General features: G+C 44.7%; 2 protein-coding genes across 4 annotated transcripts; one reads left to right on the top strand and one right to left on the bottom strand.

The window, feature by feature from the left end:
• The first annotated feature begins 2,702 nt into the window (after window positions 1-2,702).
• On the top strand, window positions 2,703-6,837 carry LOC136500796 (probable polygalacturonase). 2 transcript variants are annotated; one of them, XM_066496336.1, is made up of 7 exons: window positions 2,703-3,154; window positions 3,283-3,469; window positions 4,190-4,517; window positions 4,819-4,939; window positions 5,071-5,245; window positions 5,342-5,412; window positions 5,905-6,837. In XM_066496336.1, exons 3-7 carry the CDS (start codon window positions 4,230-4,232, stop codon window positions 6,627-6,629), a joined length of 1,380 nt encoding a protein of 459 aa, XP_066352433.1. In that variant the 5' UTR covers window positions 2,703-3,154; window positions 3,283-3,469; window positions 4,190-4,229; the 3' UTR covers window positions 6,630-6,837. The 2 variants fall into 2 exon arrangements, with proteins under 2 accessions (XP_066352433.1, XP_066352366.1); XM_066496269.1 differs by having other exon boundaries at window positions 2,705-3,154; window positions 4,200-4,517.
• Window positions 6,838-7,510: 673 nt separating this feature from the next.
• Window positions 7,511-10,479, bottom strand: LOC136500926 (guanosine deaminase-like). Of its 2 annotated transcripts, XM_066496499.1 has the most exons (5): window positions 10,326-10,479; window positions 9,241-9,300; window positions 8,886-9,076; window positions 7,954-8,058; window positions 7,511-7,866 (listed from the first exon to the last, which is right to left on the bottom strand). In XM_066496499.1, the coding sequence occupies exons 1-5, from the start codon at window positions 10,339-10,341 to the stop codon at window positions 7,678-7,680; spliced, it is 561 nt and encodes a 186-aa protein (XP_066352596.1). In that variant the 5' UTR covers window positions 10,342-10,479; the 3' UTR covers window positions 7,511-7,677. The 2 variants fall into 2 exon arrangements, with proteins under 2 accessions (XP_066352596.1, XP_066352534.1); XM_066496437.1 differs by lacking the exon at window positions 10,326-10,479 and having other exon boundaries at window positions 9,241-9,322.
• Between the last annotated feature and the right edge of the window lie 6,081 nt (window positions 10,480-16,560).

The raw sequence follows: 16,560 nt of genomic DNA, 5'->3' as shown, positions 1-16,560 counted from the left end.
GCATGCATTTGCATTTGCTTGCCATTTGGTTTTGCTAAACCAGATGAGATGGAAATGAGAGCGCCTTTTGGAGCCCGCCTTACAGTCACAGACAGCGACTTGTTGGGAATTGGACGGAGGGAGGAGGACCAGAGGCTGAGAGGCCGGCCGGCCGGCCGGGGCTCCGGGCTCCGGGACCGGGCCGGCGTCTGTTTTCGTTTGCCTTTGCAGTTTGCAGTGTGAGACGAGACGAGAACAGACGACAGTCAAATCTGCCTGGCACAGCATGCATCCCAGGCGTTGGTTTTTGAACGCCTGGGGTCGGATGCATGTGGCTGGGTGCAGCTCCCCAGCCAGGGCTCAAACCAAAGCGCCGGACTGACAGCACGGGTAGCACTAGAATGCAAGCCAAGAAGGTGGCGAGACCCATGAATCTTTCGCTGTTGTTTCTGGTGTGTGCATGTGAGACGTCGTACTACTACTAGCTAGCAGTTCTTTTTTTTCCAAGAACGTGCGTTGGCACGTAATTCCTTAAGCAGAGGAATAGAGTTTTGTTACAGCCACCGTCCCAATACAGTAATCCACATTTTCCATAATCAGACTCGCACACGGTTGTAATTACACAGTAAACATAATACACGACTAAGACGAGGAACATCCTCAGTCCGCCTGACCAAGCGAGTCCAGCGCGCCCAAGTGCCGGTACCCTGCCGCAGTCCACATGGCAATCTCATCTTCAATCAGCCTGTTCGCTAATTAGTTTCAGCCAGTGCTTATCAGCCGGCCAATAATGTTTTTCTCTGACAACAAATCAGCACCAGCCGGGCTTATCAGCCCAGAAACCAACCAGCGAACAAGCTAAAGCAGCTGCGCCACCGACCTTGGCGTCCCATTGAAGGTTCTCGCATTTCTTTCCTTCCACAACGTCCAACCAACAAGGAAGAACAAGGAATCGAATCCGCGACGAATTGATTTGGGCAAGCACCTCCTACGGTCCGTCCACCACTGCATGATGTCGCTCTTCTGAACGAGCACTAGTCGGTCTGTTCGGCTCGGCTTGTCTCGGCTTGTTTTAGCTTATTCTCTCTCACAGAACATTATTGAACCAGTCGAAACCAGCCAGCCAACAGTGCCAGCCACACCAGCCGAACAGGCCCTCTCAGACATGATGCCCACACTTCCCTGCTGAAGACGCAGCCGAGGATGACTAGCTAGCAGTTCTAGTCCTGTTCTACTTCTACCCTGTCGCATTGCAGCCAATTCGAGAGAGTGAATCAGAGTGGCATCTGCTCGCATGCCCATACAAACACACGAGACAAAAACGCCGTTTGATTTCCTTGTATTTCTTTTTTTCTTCCGGAAGGAGCAGTCAGTTTGAAACGCCTTCTCTGAACGTTCTTCTGGCCTCCAGGTCAGAGAGGTCACGCCGGGCGATCTTAAACACTGAGATCTGAGAATGTTCATTGCAATGCCATGCCCCTCTACCTCCAGATCAGAGAAGGCGCGCACGCAGCTGACAGAGATGCCGACGCAGAAACAGAGACACTGACAGTGTCAGGAATGATTGGCACTCGCCGATTACCACCAGCTGAGGTCTGAGGAAGAGATTAACAGCAAAGCAGAGGAGTTAACAAGAATATCTTGCCAAGAGAAGAGCACGGGTAGCCAAGGACAGCAAAGCACACCACCAGCAACACACATTTTTTTATTTGCGCTGGAAATTTCTGATCAGGTCGGTGTTGCTGATTAGCTTAGCACTTTATTATCAGCAGAAGAGACCGGAGACGAGACGAGACGAGAAACGAACAGCAGAGGCCGGCGCGGCGGCCGTCCCGTATTCTGCATGCTACTGGCGCCCGGCCGTTTTTGGACGCTCCTGCCGTTGGAATCCAAACAGAAGATTCCTCGGTCGGTCACGCGTATCAGCAGAGTAGCAGACCGGGCCGTGCAGTATTCTGTCCTAATAAATCCTAAAAAAAAGTAGAAAAACCTGGTGATTCGCTCACGTATGGTGTGAGTCGAACCTAGCTGGTATCCGGGAGCAGGTAGTGTCAATGTTTGGTTACCCCTATCTATTAGTCTAACTGAGAATATATGCTCTTTGATTGCATAATACAAGGTTATGACCATGATTTTTATCTAGTTCTTATTTTAGTATCTTATTATTATGTCTTAACCTTCTTTCAAAATGTATTAATATCACTTGATATGTACTATTGTACACTAATAACATCATTAGCTTGGTAAACGTCTGCATTCAACGAACCTAGCTCCCTACAAATGTCTAAAATCTATGTATCTGCAGAGCCAGTCTGAAAGGACATTTTTGCATCCAGCGAGCCAGTCCTATAAGACAATTACACAGATCTTGTGACTACATAATAATACATCGACATATACAACCAACCAATCATACCCTTAGCTTCTCAAGAGTCAAATAAATCCAAATGTAATTTAAAGATTTATAAAAAAAAATAATATGAATGTACCTTCAAATATATTTTTGATAAAAAATATTTTGTGATTAATCTAGCGCTCATCTTAAATACTAATATTGTTTTACATTTTCCGCTAAACTTAAAATTGTTAAGATTTCCATTCTTTCTTATGGTCACGGAGGAGAGAGGAGTGAGTAGTTGGCGCCGGCCGTTGTGAGGAGCGCAGGCACCCGTGTGCCTGCCGGAGCCGGACCCTCTCCCTCCATCGTTGGCTCCCCTGCTCGGCTCTGCTTTGACCCGGGAGGCGGGAGGGGGAGGCCCTGCCCTGCTCCTCCGATCCTCCTCCACGGCGCCACCCACCATCACACATGACACATTCACGGCAGCAGCCAACCACCGTCCAGGTGCAGCAGTGGCAGGACCAAGCAAGGACCAGGGGTGCCGCGACGGGGCGCACCCCAGCCCCAGCGCGGTCAGCCACCCACGCCGCCTCTGCGCTGCACTGCACAGCGTGGCATGATTCGGTCCCTGCCCCCTTTACCCCCGCACTGCGCTCTGCCTCAGTGCCTCACCCTCGCTCCAGTCCCAGCGGCTCGCCAGCCACCTGCTCCCCGTCCCTGCTCCCCTCCTCCTCGAGCAGGTGAGGAGAGGAGAAGGAGCAGAGGGCGCCGCGCCGCTGATCCTGGCGGCCCCGGCGATCGACCGACCGACCGACCGACGTGTCGTGAGTCCTGGTGGTGCGTGGCTCTCGCTCCTGCTCCGTGCCTGCCCTCGCGCCCACTGCTCGTTACAGTTTGTAACAGCCGCCGCTCCTCTTTCCCGATTGATTGATGATGGGCCTGCTGCCGGGTCGTTGTCGTTGCAGGCGCGTCCAGCCACGGCGGCGTGCCGCATTGAAGGCGGGCGCCAGGTCTCTTGTCTCCACCGCTAGCTAAGAGGGTGTCGGCGTCGGCGTCGGCGTCGGCGGCTGTGAGGAGGAGGAGGAGGAGGAGCAGCAGGAGCAGCCCACGGATTCCGAGATCTCGCCGGGGAAGATGAAGAGATCTGCATCTGTGAGTGTCCCCCTCCCTACTGCCTCCTCCTGTGCCCGCGCTCCTCGTCTCCCTCCCGGGAGGGCGAAAGGACGATGGATCGTGCCGTTACCCGTCACGGGGTTCCGGTGAGGAGTGCACGACCCATTGCCCTTTCTGCTCCATACTGCCGTTGGTCCGAGGAGATTGACGAATGGCCTGACGCGCTGGTGCTGTCCTAGATCGATCCTGCATTCCTGCGTGGCATTTGCCGTTTGGTGGCATTGCCGCGTGATCTGTCGTCATCAGGTCGCGTTATTTATGCCCAACATCTCGAGGCTCATGTCCGCTAGTCTGTTCGTGCTTCACTCTTTGTTTTTCCTGTCACTTGATCGGAATGTTTTTTTTTAGAAAAATCGGTTCGTGTTCCAAACACTTGATATAACGCCTTAGTGGAGGTGCCTAGTGTCACCCTGATCCACAATTCAATAAAACAATTTTGAAGATAGGTAATACGAGAGAAAACTAAATGAGTTGGCCCTCTTCAGCTTCCTGTGGCGTGTTCAGATGCTATAGAACCATCCCGATGAAGATTTGAGTGAAACTTTGTTTTCAAATGTTTATAGTTATGGTCAATTCATTGCTCTGTGTTTTCACGGATGAAAAATTCTTCATGTTACATGTTTTGTTGGTGACACAAATTATTAGCACAGGTATATGTGATTGTTACTGAATCTCCCTCTCTCTTTTTTTCCTTTGGAGTTTCTGCCAGTTGTTTCAAGTCCTTTTGGTTTTCACAACCATGGTTGAGACCCAATGGTCCACTGTATCCAGCATATACTGCAAGGACATGCCCCCGAATGTATATCGTCCTCACAGTGTCACAATAACTGAATTTGGTGCCGTCGGGGATGGTGTGACCCTCAATACAAAGGCATTCCAGAATGCAATCTTCTATCTCAATTCATTTGCGGACAAGGGTGGCGCACAGCTTTTCGTGCCTGCAGGAAGGTGGCTGACAGGGAGTTTTAATCTTATCAGCCATCTCACTTTATCACTGGACAAGGATGCGGTAATAATTGGATCTCCGGTAAGATGATTTGCACACTTTGCACAAAGATAACTTGTACTCCAATAATATATTCTTTGGGTCGTCTGTTTGTTATGTTATGCACATGAACAAGACAAACTTATATTGCTGAATCTTATCATTAATCTAGCTTTCTTCTAGGAAACGATAGAAAGCCAACTGCATATATTATATTTATTATTAAATGCTAAAAAAGTCACTTTCCTTAAAAGTTTTAAAACCTTTTATTTTTTTCCGTGTTGAATAGCAACTTTATTTTTTTATTATACTTCGACTGTAATGCCCTGAATGCATCCTGCAGGATTCATCTCATTGGCCAGTTATTGATCCTCTTCCATCCTATGGGCGAGGTAGAGAGCTTCCTGGAAAAAGGCATCAGAGTCTGATTTTTGGATTAAATCTGACTGATGTTATTGTAACTGGTTAGTAAATACTATAGTTGCATCACTCCCATGTTCTTCAAATATCATTTAGTTAGCTTGTCAGTACTGTAAATGTTTTTTTTTTGAAACTATCACCTATCAGTACTGTAAATGTTGCTACTCTTGGGCAGGTGCTAATGGTTCCATTGATGGTCAAGGAGCTATTTGGTGGGGCTGGTTCCGCAACCACACATTGAATTATACTAGACCACATCTTGTTGAGTTGATGTACTCTACCAATGTTGTCATATCTAATCTAACCTTCAAGAACTCGCCGTTTTGGAATATCCACCCTGTATACTGCAGGTTGGTTTTCTAGATAGCCACTTGCTTTCTGTTCAAACATAAAAATTCATTCACAATACAAATATATTATCTGGAGTGCTTTTGCTACATAAACAGCCAAGTGCTTGTCCAGCATGTCACAATCCTAGCGCCTTTGAATTCACCAAATACTGACGGCATTAATCCAGGTAATATGACACTTGTAATTATTCGATATGTCTAAGCTTTCATAATTTATTACACGTTTGCTCCTTTCCCCCCATTTGGTTCTGCAGTAGGGAACTTTTGTTACTAAACAGACTAGGTGGAAAAGGGAGAGAGACATTGGTGATTGAAATGTCATTTGGCATGTTCTCTCTCCAAGTTTTTTTTTCTTCTTTGTCCTTTCAAAATTCATCTACTTTTGATTTGTATGGTCAAGATCTCTGAATATATGCAAGCAATTCTTTCGTGAAGTGGCGACATACTTTTGGGCTTCACATTGCTGTTATGTAGTGCTAAAAATAGTAAATAACATAAGCACAAGCTATCATTACATGTGACCAGTGTTTGCTTGTGATATGACCTTATCCCATTTGGTTCATGCAAAAATATGCTTGCTTATTTTTTTTTTAATTATGATGGATCAACATCAATCATATTTGCATCTATGGCACTAATACAACTGCAAACCCATGCAGACTCTTCCACGAATGTGTGCATCAATCATTGCTATGTAAGAAATGGTGACGATGTTATTGTCATTAAAAGTGGCTGGGATGAGTATGGCATTTCATTTGGTCAACCAAGCTCCAATATCAGCATAAGCGACATCACAGGGGAGACAAGGGGTGGTGCAGGGATTGCCTTTGGAAGTGAGATGTCAGGTGGCATATCAGAAGTCCGGGCTGTGGGCCTCCGCATTGTCAATTCCCTTCATGGGATCAGAATCAAGACAGCCCCAGGGCGTGGAGGGTACGTGAAGAATGTGTACATAGCAGATGTGAGCATGGACAATGTTTCGATGGCCATCAGGATCACTGGAAACTATGGTGAACATCCTGATGACAAATATGACAGGACTGCTCTCCCCGTCATAAGCAATATTACAATCAAGGATGTTGTTGGCATTAACATTGGCGTTGCTGGTATCTTGGAAGGCATTCAGGGGGACAATTTCAGCAACATTTGTCTGTCCAATGTTTCCCTCAGTGTACAATCTACACATCCATGGAATTGTTCACTTATTGAAGGATATTCGAACTTCGTGATCCCAGAATCATGCGAGCAGCTCAGAAGCAATTGTAGACAGACACCCATTTGCTACGATGGAAGCGGTTCTTCAGCAATGCGTGTGCAGCAACCAAGACATACATCGAGCACCAGCCGGTTGCTAAATCCTTTACTAGAGTTGGCTTCATTTTAGTGTAGGTAGAGCTGTGCTTGTTATTGCTGCAAAGGGGCTTGCTTCACGGAATGAGCCCTATTAGTCATGTATATCTGATTCTTGCAATTATTTGTGCTTAGAGTGCCGCTTGCTTCATGTATATAGCTGTTGAGATGACTATTGATGTATCTTGCCTGTTTTGTTCCCATTTTTGATATGTGAATGCAATCTGCATAACTTATGGTTTTGAGCATAGTTTTTCTTTTTAATAAAAGATACAAGAAATTAATCATCTTATAGTATGGCCAACTCTTGCCTAGGTCTATACCTTTGTGTTGCCACGGGACCCAAAAAAAAATCAATGCAATAAGAAAAGCATAAAAAACATGGTGTTTTGAGATCTTACATACAACTGCCACTATCAGGGTATGGTATTATCCTGCTTTGTACAGATACTTCTCTTGAAGCCTGGAACTATCAGGATTGCTAGTCTCGCTTTATTGTTTCCGCCACAGCAAATCATGACATACTGACAGTGTGCACCAAACTGAACCAAAAAAACACAAACTCTGTCCTAGTTTACCCTTCCACAGCCAATATGCATTCTACAACTAAGCAGTAAGTCATTGCATGTGCACCTTAATTTGGCACTGATCATGAATCATATATTTACCTAACGAGTTCAAGACAACAAAGTACATATTAAAAAATCTTTCAACCGTGTTTCTGAAGACTTATTGTAGATCTAGTCGTGTGCGTGCGTGTGGCTATAGTGTGTGTTGGTGAGTTCAGATACTACAACTTGTACTTGAAGTTTGAGGTGATAAAAAAAAAAGTTCAGGACCTCTGAATTCAAGTGGTACAGAGTGTGGAAGACTACTTATAAGGTAAATTAAGAATCAACTGCTCACTGAAGGACAAGGAGCGACAACATTCTTGTTTTCAGAAATGGAAGCACAATGATAAATAAGTGTGTTCAAATTGACAATCTGTAGCCCATCACAAATTACATAATACCAGAGGTTGTGTTATTCTTTTTGAGAGGGCTATAACAATGTTAAATCATCCCAACAAGTATTTCCATGGATCAATACATTTGGAACTTCTCTTTAGTCTTCTCAAATACTTGTTCAGCAATCATGGCTCCATTTCCATTTGCCTGCTTTATCTCCATGCTGGCCTTCTGGTAGTACCCAGTTCCTCTGAGAGCATCAGCAATGAAATCGTCAAATCCAATGGCAATTGCAGCTTCTGCCTTGGCTCCATACACCAGCCTCTGCAGTACAGCATTGGACCAGATTGCAATCAGTAACATGCTCCATATATTCGATCACATGAAGAATATTTAAGTTAAGAAAACAACCTTAATCCGGGATAGATGAACAGCACCAAAACACATTGGGCATGGCTCACAGGATGCATAAATTTCACAATCTGACAGCTCAATTTTCCCAAGCTTTTTGCAAGCCTAGTGTACAAAAGAAACATTGATTATAAGAGATGAGTATTGTCTTGTCTTAACAATGGAAGGAAAACTAATGTAGAATGCAGCGAACACTGTGAATGAAAAATATTTCAGAATTATAGTCCCAAAAGTCAGGCAGACCATACAAGACACTTTTTTTTTGTTTCAGTGATCTTGAAAGCATCTATTTCCATACAATCTACTGCTAATGAAAAAAAAACAAAGCTATGAAATAGTAAAGACCAACCATCAGTTTTAACTCCTCACAGGAATATAAATAAATTTAGAGAGCTATTGATTGGTTAGTTTTAACTGACTTTAGATGCAGATAATCATCTTAAGTTACTGGCACTAAATTTGAACATTGCAAATTGAACACATGTGTTTATTTAGATGGAATGAGTCATTCCACATCTGTAAAAGATGAATGTAAAAAAAAAACTCGACCTGCAGGGGGTAAGACCACCCCCGGGCATTGTTGTGATAGAAGAAGACCTTCTCACACAGGTCGAGAAAACCCCCGAACCCCTGGGCACCATTGCCTTGTGAGAACCGGGCCGGGCCTTTTGACCTATGCTTTGGCCATGAGACAGACGAGGGGATTTTTTTAACCACAGCCTGAAATTCGCTCCCACGGGGAGTCGAACCCAGGACACGTGGAGTGCCGTTGAGGAGCTCTAACCAGATGGACTAGAGGCTCGTTGGCTATTTACAAGCTGAATGTGATACTAACACCAAAGCATGGAAGGAGTAACCAATTGGATGGTCAAGGATCCAACTATTATGATGCTGCGGTGCAAGTTAGAGCAGCAGTCGAGAGAGCATCCTACCTCTCTTATCGCAGTTACTTCAGCATGTGCAGTTGGATCGGTATTCTTCAAAACCATGTTATGGCAACTAGCTATTACTTCATCATTATGGACAACAACTGCACCAAATGGTCCTCCATCACCGCAGTCAACTCCTCGGTACGCTTCTTCAACTGCCTTTGATAAAAATTTATGGTCCCTGTCTTGTACAGCTGTTTGATAAACCAAAGCTCAAATAAACCTCTTTTGACAGTAAGAAATAACAGTGTATACATGAATGCATAGATTGTATTAGTTTAATCTTGAATGTCATGTCATGCAATGAAACGGGACAAGACAGTAGAGAGTTTAGTGGATGAGGAAACAACAATGTCACCTTCCTGATGACGAGCAAATGCTGAAGCAACTGAGATCGTTCCGTCCTTGGAATCCACAACTACAGTAGAGGGAAAGGTCATATATGAGCCATCTAAGTTAACTAAGATATAAAAATCCAGATCCAAAAAGGAAGAATGATGAAATATACTGTTCAGCTCACATGAGCATTCTATTCAAGAATGATGAAATATAGCAACCATATTATTATTACATAAGCAGGCAAGATGCTTTCAGAGGTAAGGCGATCGAGGGCATGCAGGAAGATTGGTGTACACAAATCATTTTAGCATGGCATTCCACTATTCAACAGCAGGAAAACAAAATTGGCAGCAAAACTGGATTGCCAGCAGATGGACACTGTATACAACTGGCAGGTAGATTCTATAATTGATTGGTTGTACAAGAGAGGGAGCAGACAAGGTACTCCCTGCTAGCTTTAGCTGCTCAATGGTACACATCAGTTTTCATATAGATAGTCAGTACCGCAATTCATAACTTGGCAAGTGTGTAGCCTCTATAAGTTAGATTGAAATTAGGAGCGAGTATAGTATAATTATCCTACACAGAAATTACAAGGCTAAGCTTCTGCGCTGCCTCTATAAGTTGGAAAGGAGGCAATTTTCGCCTTTTCCAGTCCGAATATGTATTGGCTGGCACTGGCAGCCAGTAAAAAGCAGAATTGAGACACCGACGAACAGAACAGAGCATTGCTCTGACTAGAACGCAAACAGAATGGCTCAAATCCCAGTACTCCTGCTGCAACACTCAAAATCTACTCCTCCCACTCTCTCGCTGCGAAGTGCATCTTCAGTTTAAACTACCGCACGCATCAAACACCACCAATTTTGCAAGTTCCTAGTTTAATCACGATACGCACTGCAACAGAAACCTGGAATCCGCCCTCAACTTATACCGAAGACCAAATCTGTCACCACTGAGCGACAACACCGGGGGCAGCAGCGACGAACCCCAAGATCTCCACACTTCCTGGATCCCAAATTTCTGCCTTAGCACACGAACCCAAGAAAACCGCAATCGCAGACCGTAACATGTAGCAACCATGCGACAGAATACCAGACGTACCCTTGGCCTCCTCCATGGCGGGAGCGGAAACGGGCGAGTTTACCCGCGACAACTTCCGAGGGACGAGGGACGGACAGACGCCGATGCGGATGCCGCTCGTCTCGGACGGACAGGGAAGGAAGGAAAGAGATGCGTGGCCTTCGCTGCTACTGCTCTCGCTTGGCGTATATAAATACGGGAAGTGCCGAGTCCCTGCCACGTGGGCCCGGCGATTGACCTTTGTGCTGACGAGGAAAGCGGAAAGGGCCGCCAGGTGATGCGACGCGGGGTGGACCCTGGACCGCTTCCGGGGCGCTCGTGACTGTTGGCCTCGGAGCTGTCTCCGCTGCGGCGCAGGCGGCGGAGGCGTGGACCGCCGACGCCGTGGCCGGTGGGCGGTGGCCCCCTACTCCTAGCGAGCGAGCACGGGCGGGCAGGCGCCGCACTGGAGCTATCGGCACGCGCGGTGGGCCGGGTTCACGGTCGTAGGCCGTAGCGTGTGCCGTTGGATGCGCGATCACGAGGCACCTTTTTGCTGTACCGCGCACCTGTACTACGTACTCCTTTTTTTTTCTTTGAACTTGGGGTAAATCTCATTGCACTCGTGTTGACAAATCGTGAACAACGATTACCACCGTGTTCGCTGGATTGTTTCTATGGCGTATAAGCCTGCTGGTCTGCTAATGCTGTTTTGTTGTAAGAAAAAAACACTATATCATAACTGATAAATATAGCTAATACGATCAAGCGGTCCGGAGTGTTGCACGACAAGTGCTCCTCCCCTTCACTGCTACCCACACCTACAGCAGCAAGGACGTGAGCTGCTCTGTTACGATTTCTCGGAACATGAATGCACTCAAAGCTAACAAAGCTAGTAGATACTATGAACTTCAGTTCTTCGACAATGCCACCAGCCAGTGACAAATCGACAGTGCTAGTTTAACTTTCAGCGCATCCGTCTCCAAGATCAGCCGGCCGATCCCCAGATTACAAGCAGCTTGGACACCCTGAAGGCAGGCAATCGCTTCAGCTTGGAATGCATTCAGCAAGTGATTTACACGCCCCCATCCACTTCTCCATCACTGTCTCTGATCAAGAAGCCCCATCCACCAGGATGAAAGAGGCGTCGCAATTCAGTTTCAGATGTCCCTCCGGTGGCCTGGCCCAGCTCACCACCCTTTGCACCTGCGCTCTTTGCTGCATCTGAGGATCATTCATCTCCCCAACATAGATTTTGATAGCTCTTACCACAATCTCCGCTGGACGCCTTCGTCCCTCCTCCCGTACAAGATTTCTTTCAGACCAAATGAACCACAAAGTAATGGACATTTGGTGTCAAGCTTCATTCGTCGATGCGTCACGGAAGCACGCGGCACGTGCGAGGGAGCGGACGTTCACTCGTTAATCACTTTTTTTTTTCGTCGGTGGATTGGATGGATGCATGCAGGAAACAAGCTCCGCCCCGGGCTAACTACTGTGACGGCCTGCTGGCCTTTCTCCTCCTCGCCTCCTCGGGGTGGGCTAATGGGTTGAAAGACCTTTTTATACCGTTTTTATAAAGCAATTCCCCACTGTTCATGGGCCTCGCCCCGGGCTGCAGCCCGGGGCCCAAATCCGCCCCTGGATGCATGCATCAGACACCATCCACCCACCCCGGCGTTCTTTCTCATCTGCTATGCTAGTCATCTTGGATTGGGTGGACCGCGATTGAACGCTGATCGCGATCGGAGCCATAGATTTTAATTAATTAATTATTAGTGCTTGACTGACTTGACACCGCATCATGCATGCAAAGAAGCTACCGCATGCATCGGTCCACTATCTGAGACATTGATTATTACATTTTTTTTATTAAGGAATATATTCTGGCCTCCAACTTTCACGAACGAAGCGAGTATAGAGCCGACCAAAATATTTTGATCTACGATGATTAGACCATACTCCACCATATGAAAGTACAAACTTGATAAAGAATTCCAGCACTGAAGTTTTCAACAAGTGACTCTGACCTCCTCAGAAGAATCTTTAAATAGCTGTGTGACTCCTCCCCCCACCCAAATAAACTGCAAAAAAAAAGGGGTAAGTGCCTAGTTATTTTCTATACAATTATATAACCGAACACAAGGCAGTAGCACCAATTCAAAAACGGTTTCTAATCTTTTGAGAAAATTACACTTAGCGCAGCCCTTTCCAACACCTTTTAGCCAATTGCCCTTTGTTATTGAAACGACTCTCTTCTTTGTTTGCGAGGAATGTCTCCCTTCTTTATGTATGAAAGAAAAAATCAATTATTAAATCAAAGGTAATTCTGTGTCCTCGGTGCTCTTGGTTTCTTCGAATGAATGCGAGGACATTTTTATTTATAACTTTCATTTTTTTATTTATAACTTTCATTTCATAAGAATGGCTCATTTCCGGTTTGATTCTTGTTCACACCAAATTAAGCCACTCCGTCAGTTCCTTACCTGTCAACGTCCGTCTAAACGAGACATTTAAAAGTATTGTACTTAGCACTCGAGAATCTCTGGTATTCTTCCTCCTATCTATTCTATAAAGCGAAGGGTACGGCACTTAAGCATCAAAAAAGGCTCATTTTCTAACCAAAGCTGTTTTTAAAATCTATTTTTTATCAATTACTATAAGTTTTTACGTGTTGACGAGTCGAATGTTTGGACGCAATAGAATAGAAGTAGCTTTGTTTAGAAAAAAAAATCCCACAATACTATATATTTCCTATTTTTTGTACCGAGTTGTAGAAAAAGTACGTGGATAGTAAGCATCCGATTTATTGGGCCAATTGACAATTTGGCAACGGGATGCACATAGGAATGCAATGCTGGTCATATGCTCATTCTATCTCGTCGGCAACGATGCATATGCTTCCTTTCTGGCCATAGAGTAGAGCAGAGATCTCTCCAATTTCCACGGGAATACATAAAAAGTGAGAGCATGTGATCCGACATGACCATACTCAAAAGCTAATAAATTGTACTATCTCACTGCAAAGACTATTATGCCCTTGAGTTTGTTTTTCCAGGTACCTCACGCTAGTTCCAGCCATACAAGCAAGTATATATATTTTTTTGTTACGCCATGGTTAAGGAAATATTGGATTAAAATAATAATGCTCACAAGAAACACGCTTCCGATAAAAAAGAAACAAAAATGTTATACAACATACATGTGCTTTAGCAAAAAAAAACATGAATTTTTTTATATCTGTGACGTGGGGAGCCCACATGTCGTAACGAACACATAAACACCTCTGCGATCTGTGATTTGTTCTTCTATAGACAAAAAAAAAATATTTCTTGTGATCTGTAATTTTGTGATTTGTGATTGTCTGGAGGTAGAAAAAGGCTAGAGGCTAAAGGTAGAAGAAGAGTGGAAGTTGTTGGATGTTAATCCTATGGTGCTAAAAAATTCATGTGTTGAAACTGCATAAAATACGTAGTAGCAGACAGAGTCAAAAGAAAACCTCGTCGCTGACGGATCTTCTGGACGAACGATAGGGTGACCTGCAGGTTGGGCGGCGCAGGAGGATGCAAGAAAGACCGAGTTAGGGTGAATCGCGGGCGGCGCACCGCGCAGAAAGGATGCGGGAGGGAACCCTTCGGACGGCAGCCGGTGCGTGGCGGAGGGCGCTCGGTCGCGTGCGTGGAGGTGGAGGTAACGGATGAATACCCGTGCGTTGGACAGGGTTACGATATTTTAGACTGAAGTCACTAAGGCCGTGTTTAGATGGGCACCGAATCGGCGCCGCCTGATTTGCTGCCGTTACTGTAGCTACAGTGGCGGTTTGTTTTTATTTGGTAATAATTGTCCGATCGTTGACTAATTAGACTCCAAACGTTCGTCTCGTAAAGTACAACCAAACTGTGCAATTAGTTTTTGATTTCGTCAACATTTAGTACTCCATGCATGTACCGCAAGTTTGATGTGACGGGGAATCTTCTTTTTGCATAGTGCCAAATTCTGGAATTTGGAGCAACTAAACATGGCCTAATTGGATCTAGACACGTGAGCTTCAATGACTCCGTAACGTACACGCTGGCACGTATGGAAACCGGACAGGACACGGACGCATGAGTTTAGGACCGGTAACATCTAGACATGAAAATCAAATTTTCAAATATTATCAATAAACAACTAACTGTAGCAAATGATTATCAATAAACAAATAACTGTAGCAATATTTATTCATTTTTTAAAAAAAAGAATCAAATTCCTATATGGCTCGGCTGTTGTAGTAGTAGTAGGCCGTATGTACATGAGTTTCTGGGCTCGTGCGCAGATTCTCGTCCACTACCGCGGCCGGGTCGTAGAGATCGGGCTAAGTGGCCTGCATAGAGGGCCTGTTTGGATTGCACCCTGGATGGATCGTGCCTGAGCAAACACCTACCTGAAGATTGCCTGTACTGCGTTTGCTTTGAACCCTGAATACACGCCTGGACCAGGCAAGGGCGGTCACAGCCAGGCCATGAAAACTGAGCGCCTGGGTATAGGACCAGGTTGCCTGGTGATTAATACGGTACTGTAGTAGTGGCGTCTCTTCCATCTTTCTTTCTTTTTCTTTTGTCTTTTTTTTTCTTTACCTTCTCGGTGAAATGATGCCATTTACGTTTTGTTCTTTTTCCTGTCTTCTATTACTCAACATCGCTTATCACTGCTATGTTTAATTTCTATTTGTTCCATAATTATCTGCATGAATTGTTAATAAATAAAATATTAAAAATAATTACATTTTTATGCATATTATTTATACACAAAAATCATTGATTTATATTCTAGTATATTATTATGGTGTATATTATTCTAACAATATTAGTTGTATACATATAAGTTCAACAATATTAGTTGTATACATAAGAAAACATATTCTCTCTTATTATTAAACTTCTCGGGCACAAGTATCCAACCAAACAGATCATCTCTCTACTTGCCTCGCGAGGCAAATTTCATTGAAATTCCAGACAACTCTCAGGCAACACTTTTTACCAGGCAAGTAATCCAGGTCTCCAACCAAACATGCCCAGAAGAATGCGCTGGAGATCGGGAGGGACGTCTTCTTTTTATTTGCACGCGTAGAGAGTTTGTGTCTGATCGGGACTCGTTAATCGGCGAGGCCTGGATTAGCACACGACGGGAGCACCACGTGGTGTCCGACACGCAGACCAACAGGCCACGGTTCCATCGGTCTATCCATGGCAGCCGGGATTATCAGGTGTCCGACGCGGTGTCGAAGGGAGCGAGGGGATACACGATGATGACCATAGTAATTTTTTAGGAGCAGATATGGTGGAATCAGTGTTTTTCTAAACGCTAAACGGTAAACCGTCGATTACCCACCGTCTAGCCATTATTCGAGTAAAACGTCCCATTAAACAGGCTAAATGGTCAATTAAACGAAGTAAACGGGTTATTAAACGAAAACGGCGCACCACCGTGTAGCGTTTACACGGTGTTTAAATGAGCTAAACGACCGTTTAGACGAACAGTGGGTGGAATCACAGGTCCAAACGGTTGAGTTTTATGGACTAGTGAACTACTCCTTCTGAACCATTTTATAAGGCACAAAGAGGTTGATTCCAGATACCAAGAAAGAAATTAATGTCATGTTTGCTTGGCTAATAAGCCATAGCTAAAAGTATATTGGTTGATTTGTTATGAGAGAAAAATACTAGTGTAAGGGTCCGTTTGGCCGAGCTCTCGTTGGCTCCGGCTCCAACACTGTGTGAACGTTGTGTTTCAGAGAATTCAAATCTGGTGAAGCTAAAATATCCTGCTCCAAGGCCTCGTTTAGATTGCAAAAAAAATTAAACCCGATGAATAGTACCACTTTCGTCTTATTTGGCAAATATTGTCCAATCGTGGACCAACTAGGCTCAAAAGATTCATCTCATGATTTCCAACTAAATTATGTAATTAGTTATTTTTTTTACCTACATTTAATACTCCATACAAGCGGCTAAAAATTGATGTGATGAAGAGAAAGTGAAAAAACTTGGAATTTGGATGACATCTAAACAAGGCCCAAGTGCTCTGTGAGTGGGAGTGAGAGGTGAGAGAAAAATGGCTTCAACAAATAATGCTTGCACAGAGCGGTGGGAGCTGGAGCCGCTGGAATATGTACCAAAGATGCTCTTATCCAGTCTCTTGACACATGTCTGTTTAGTTACACTTCATTTTGCAAAAAATTTTAAGATTCTTCGTCACATCGAATCTTTGACCATGCATGAAGTATTAAATGTAAATA

The sequence above is a fragment of the Miscanthus floridulus genome, chromosome 1, assembly GCF_019320115.1.
Source record: "Miscanthus floridulus cultivar M001 chromosome 1, ASM1932011v1, whole genome shotgun sequence".
Classification (NCBI taxonomy): domain Eukaryota; kingdom Viridiplantae; phylum Streptophyta; class Magnoliopsida; order Poales; family Poaceae; genus Miscanthus; species Miscanthus floridulus.
The sequence above is the reverse complement of the archived record's forward strand: the minus strand, read 5'-3'. Positions and strand labels throughout refer to the sequence as shown.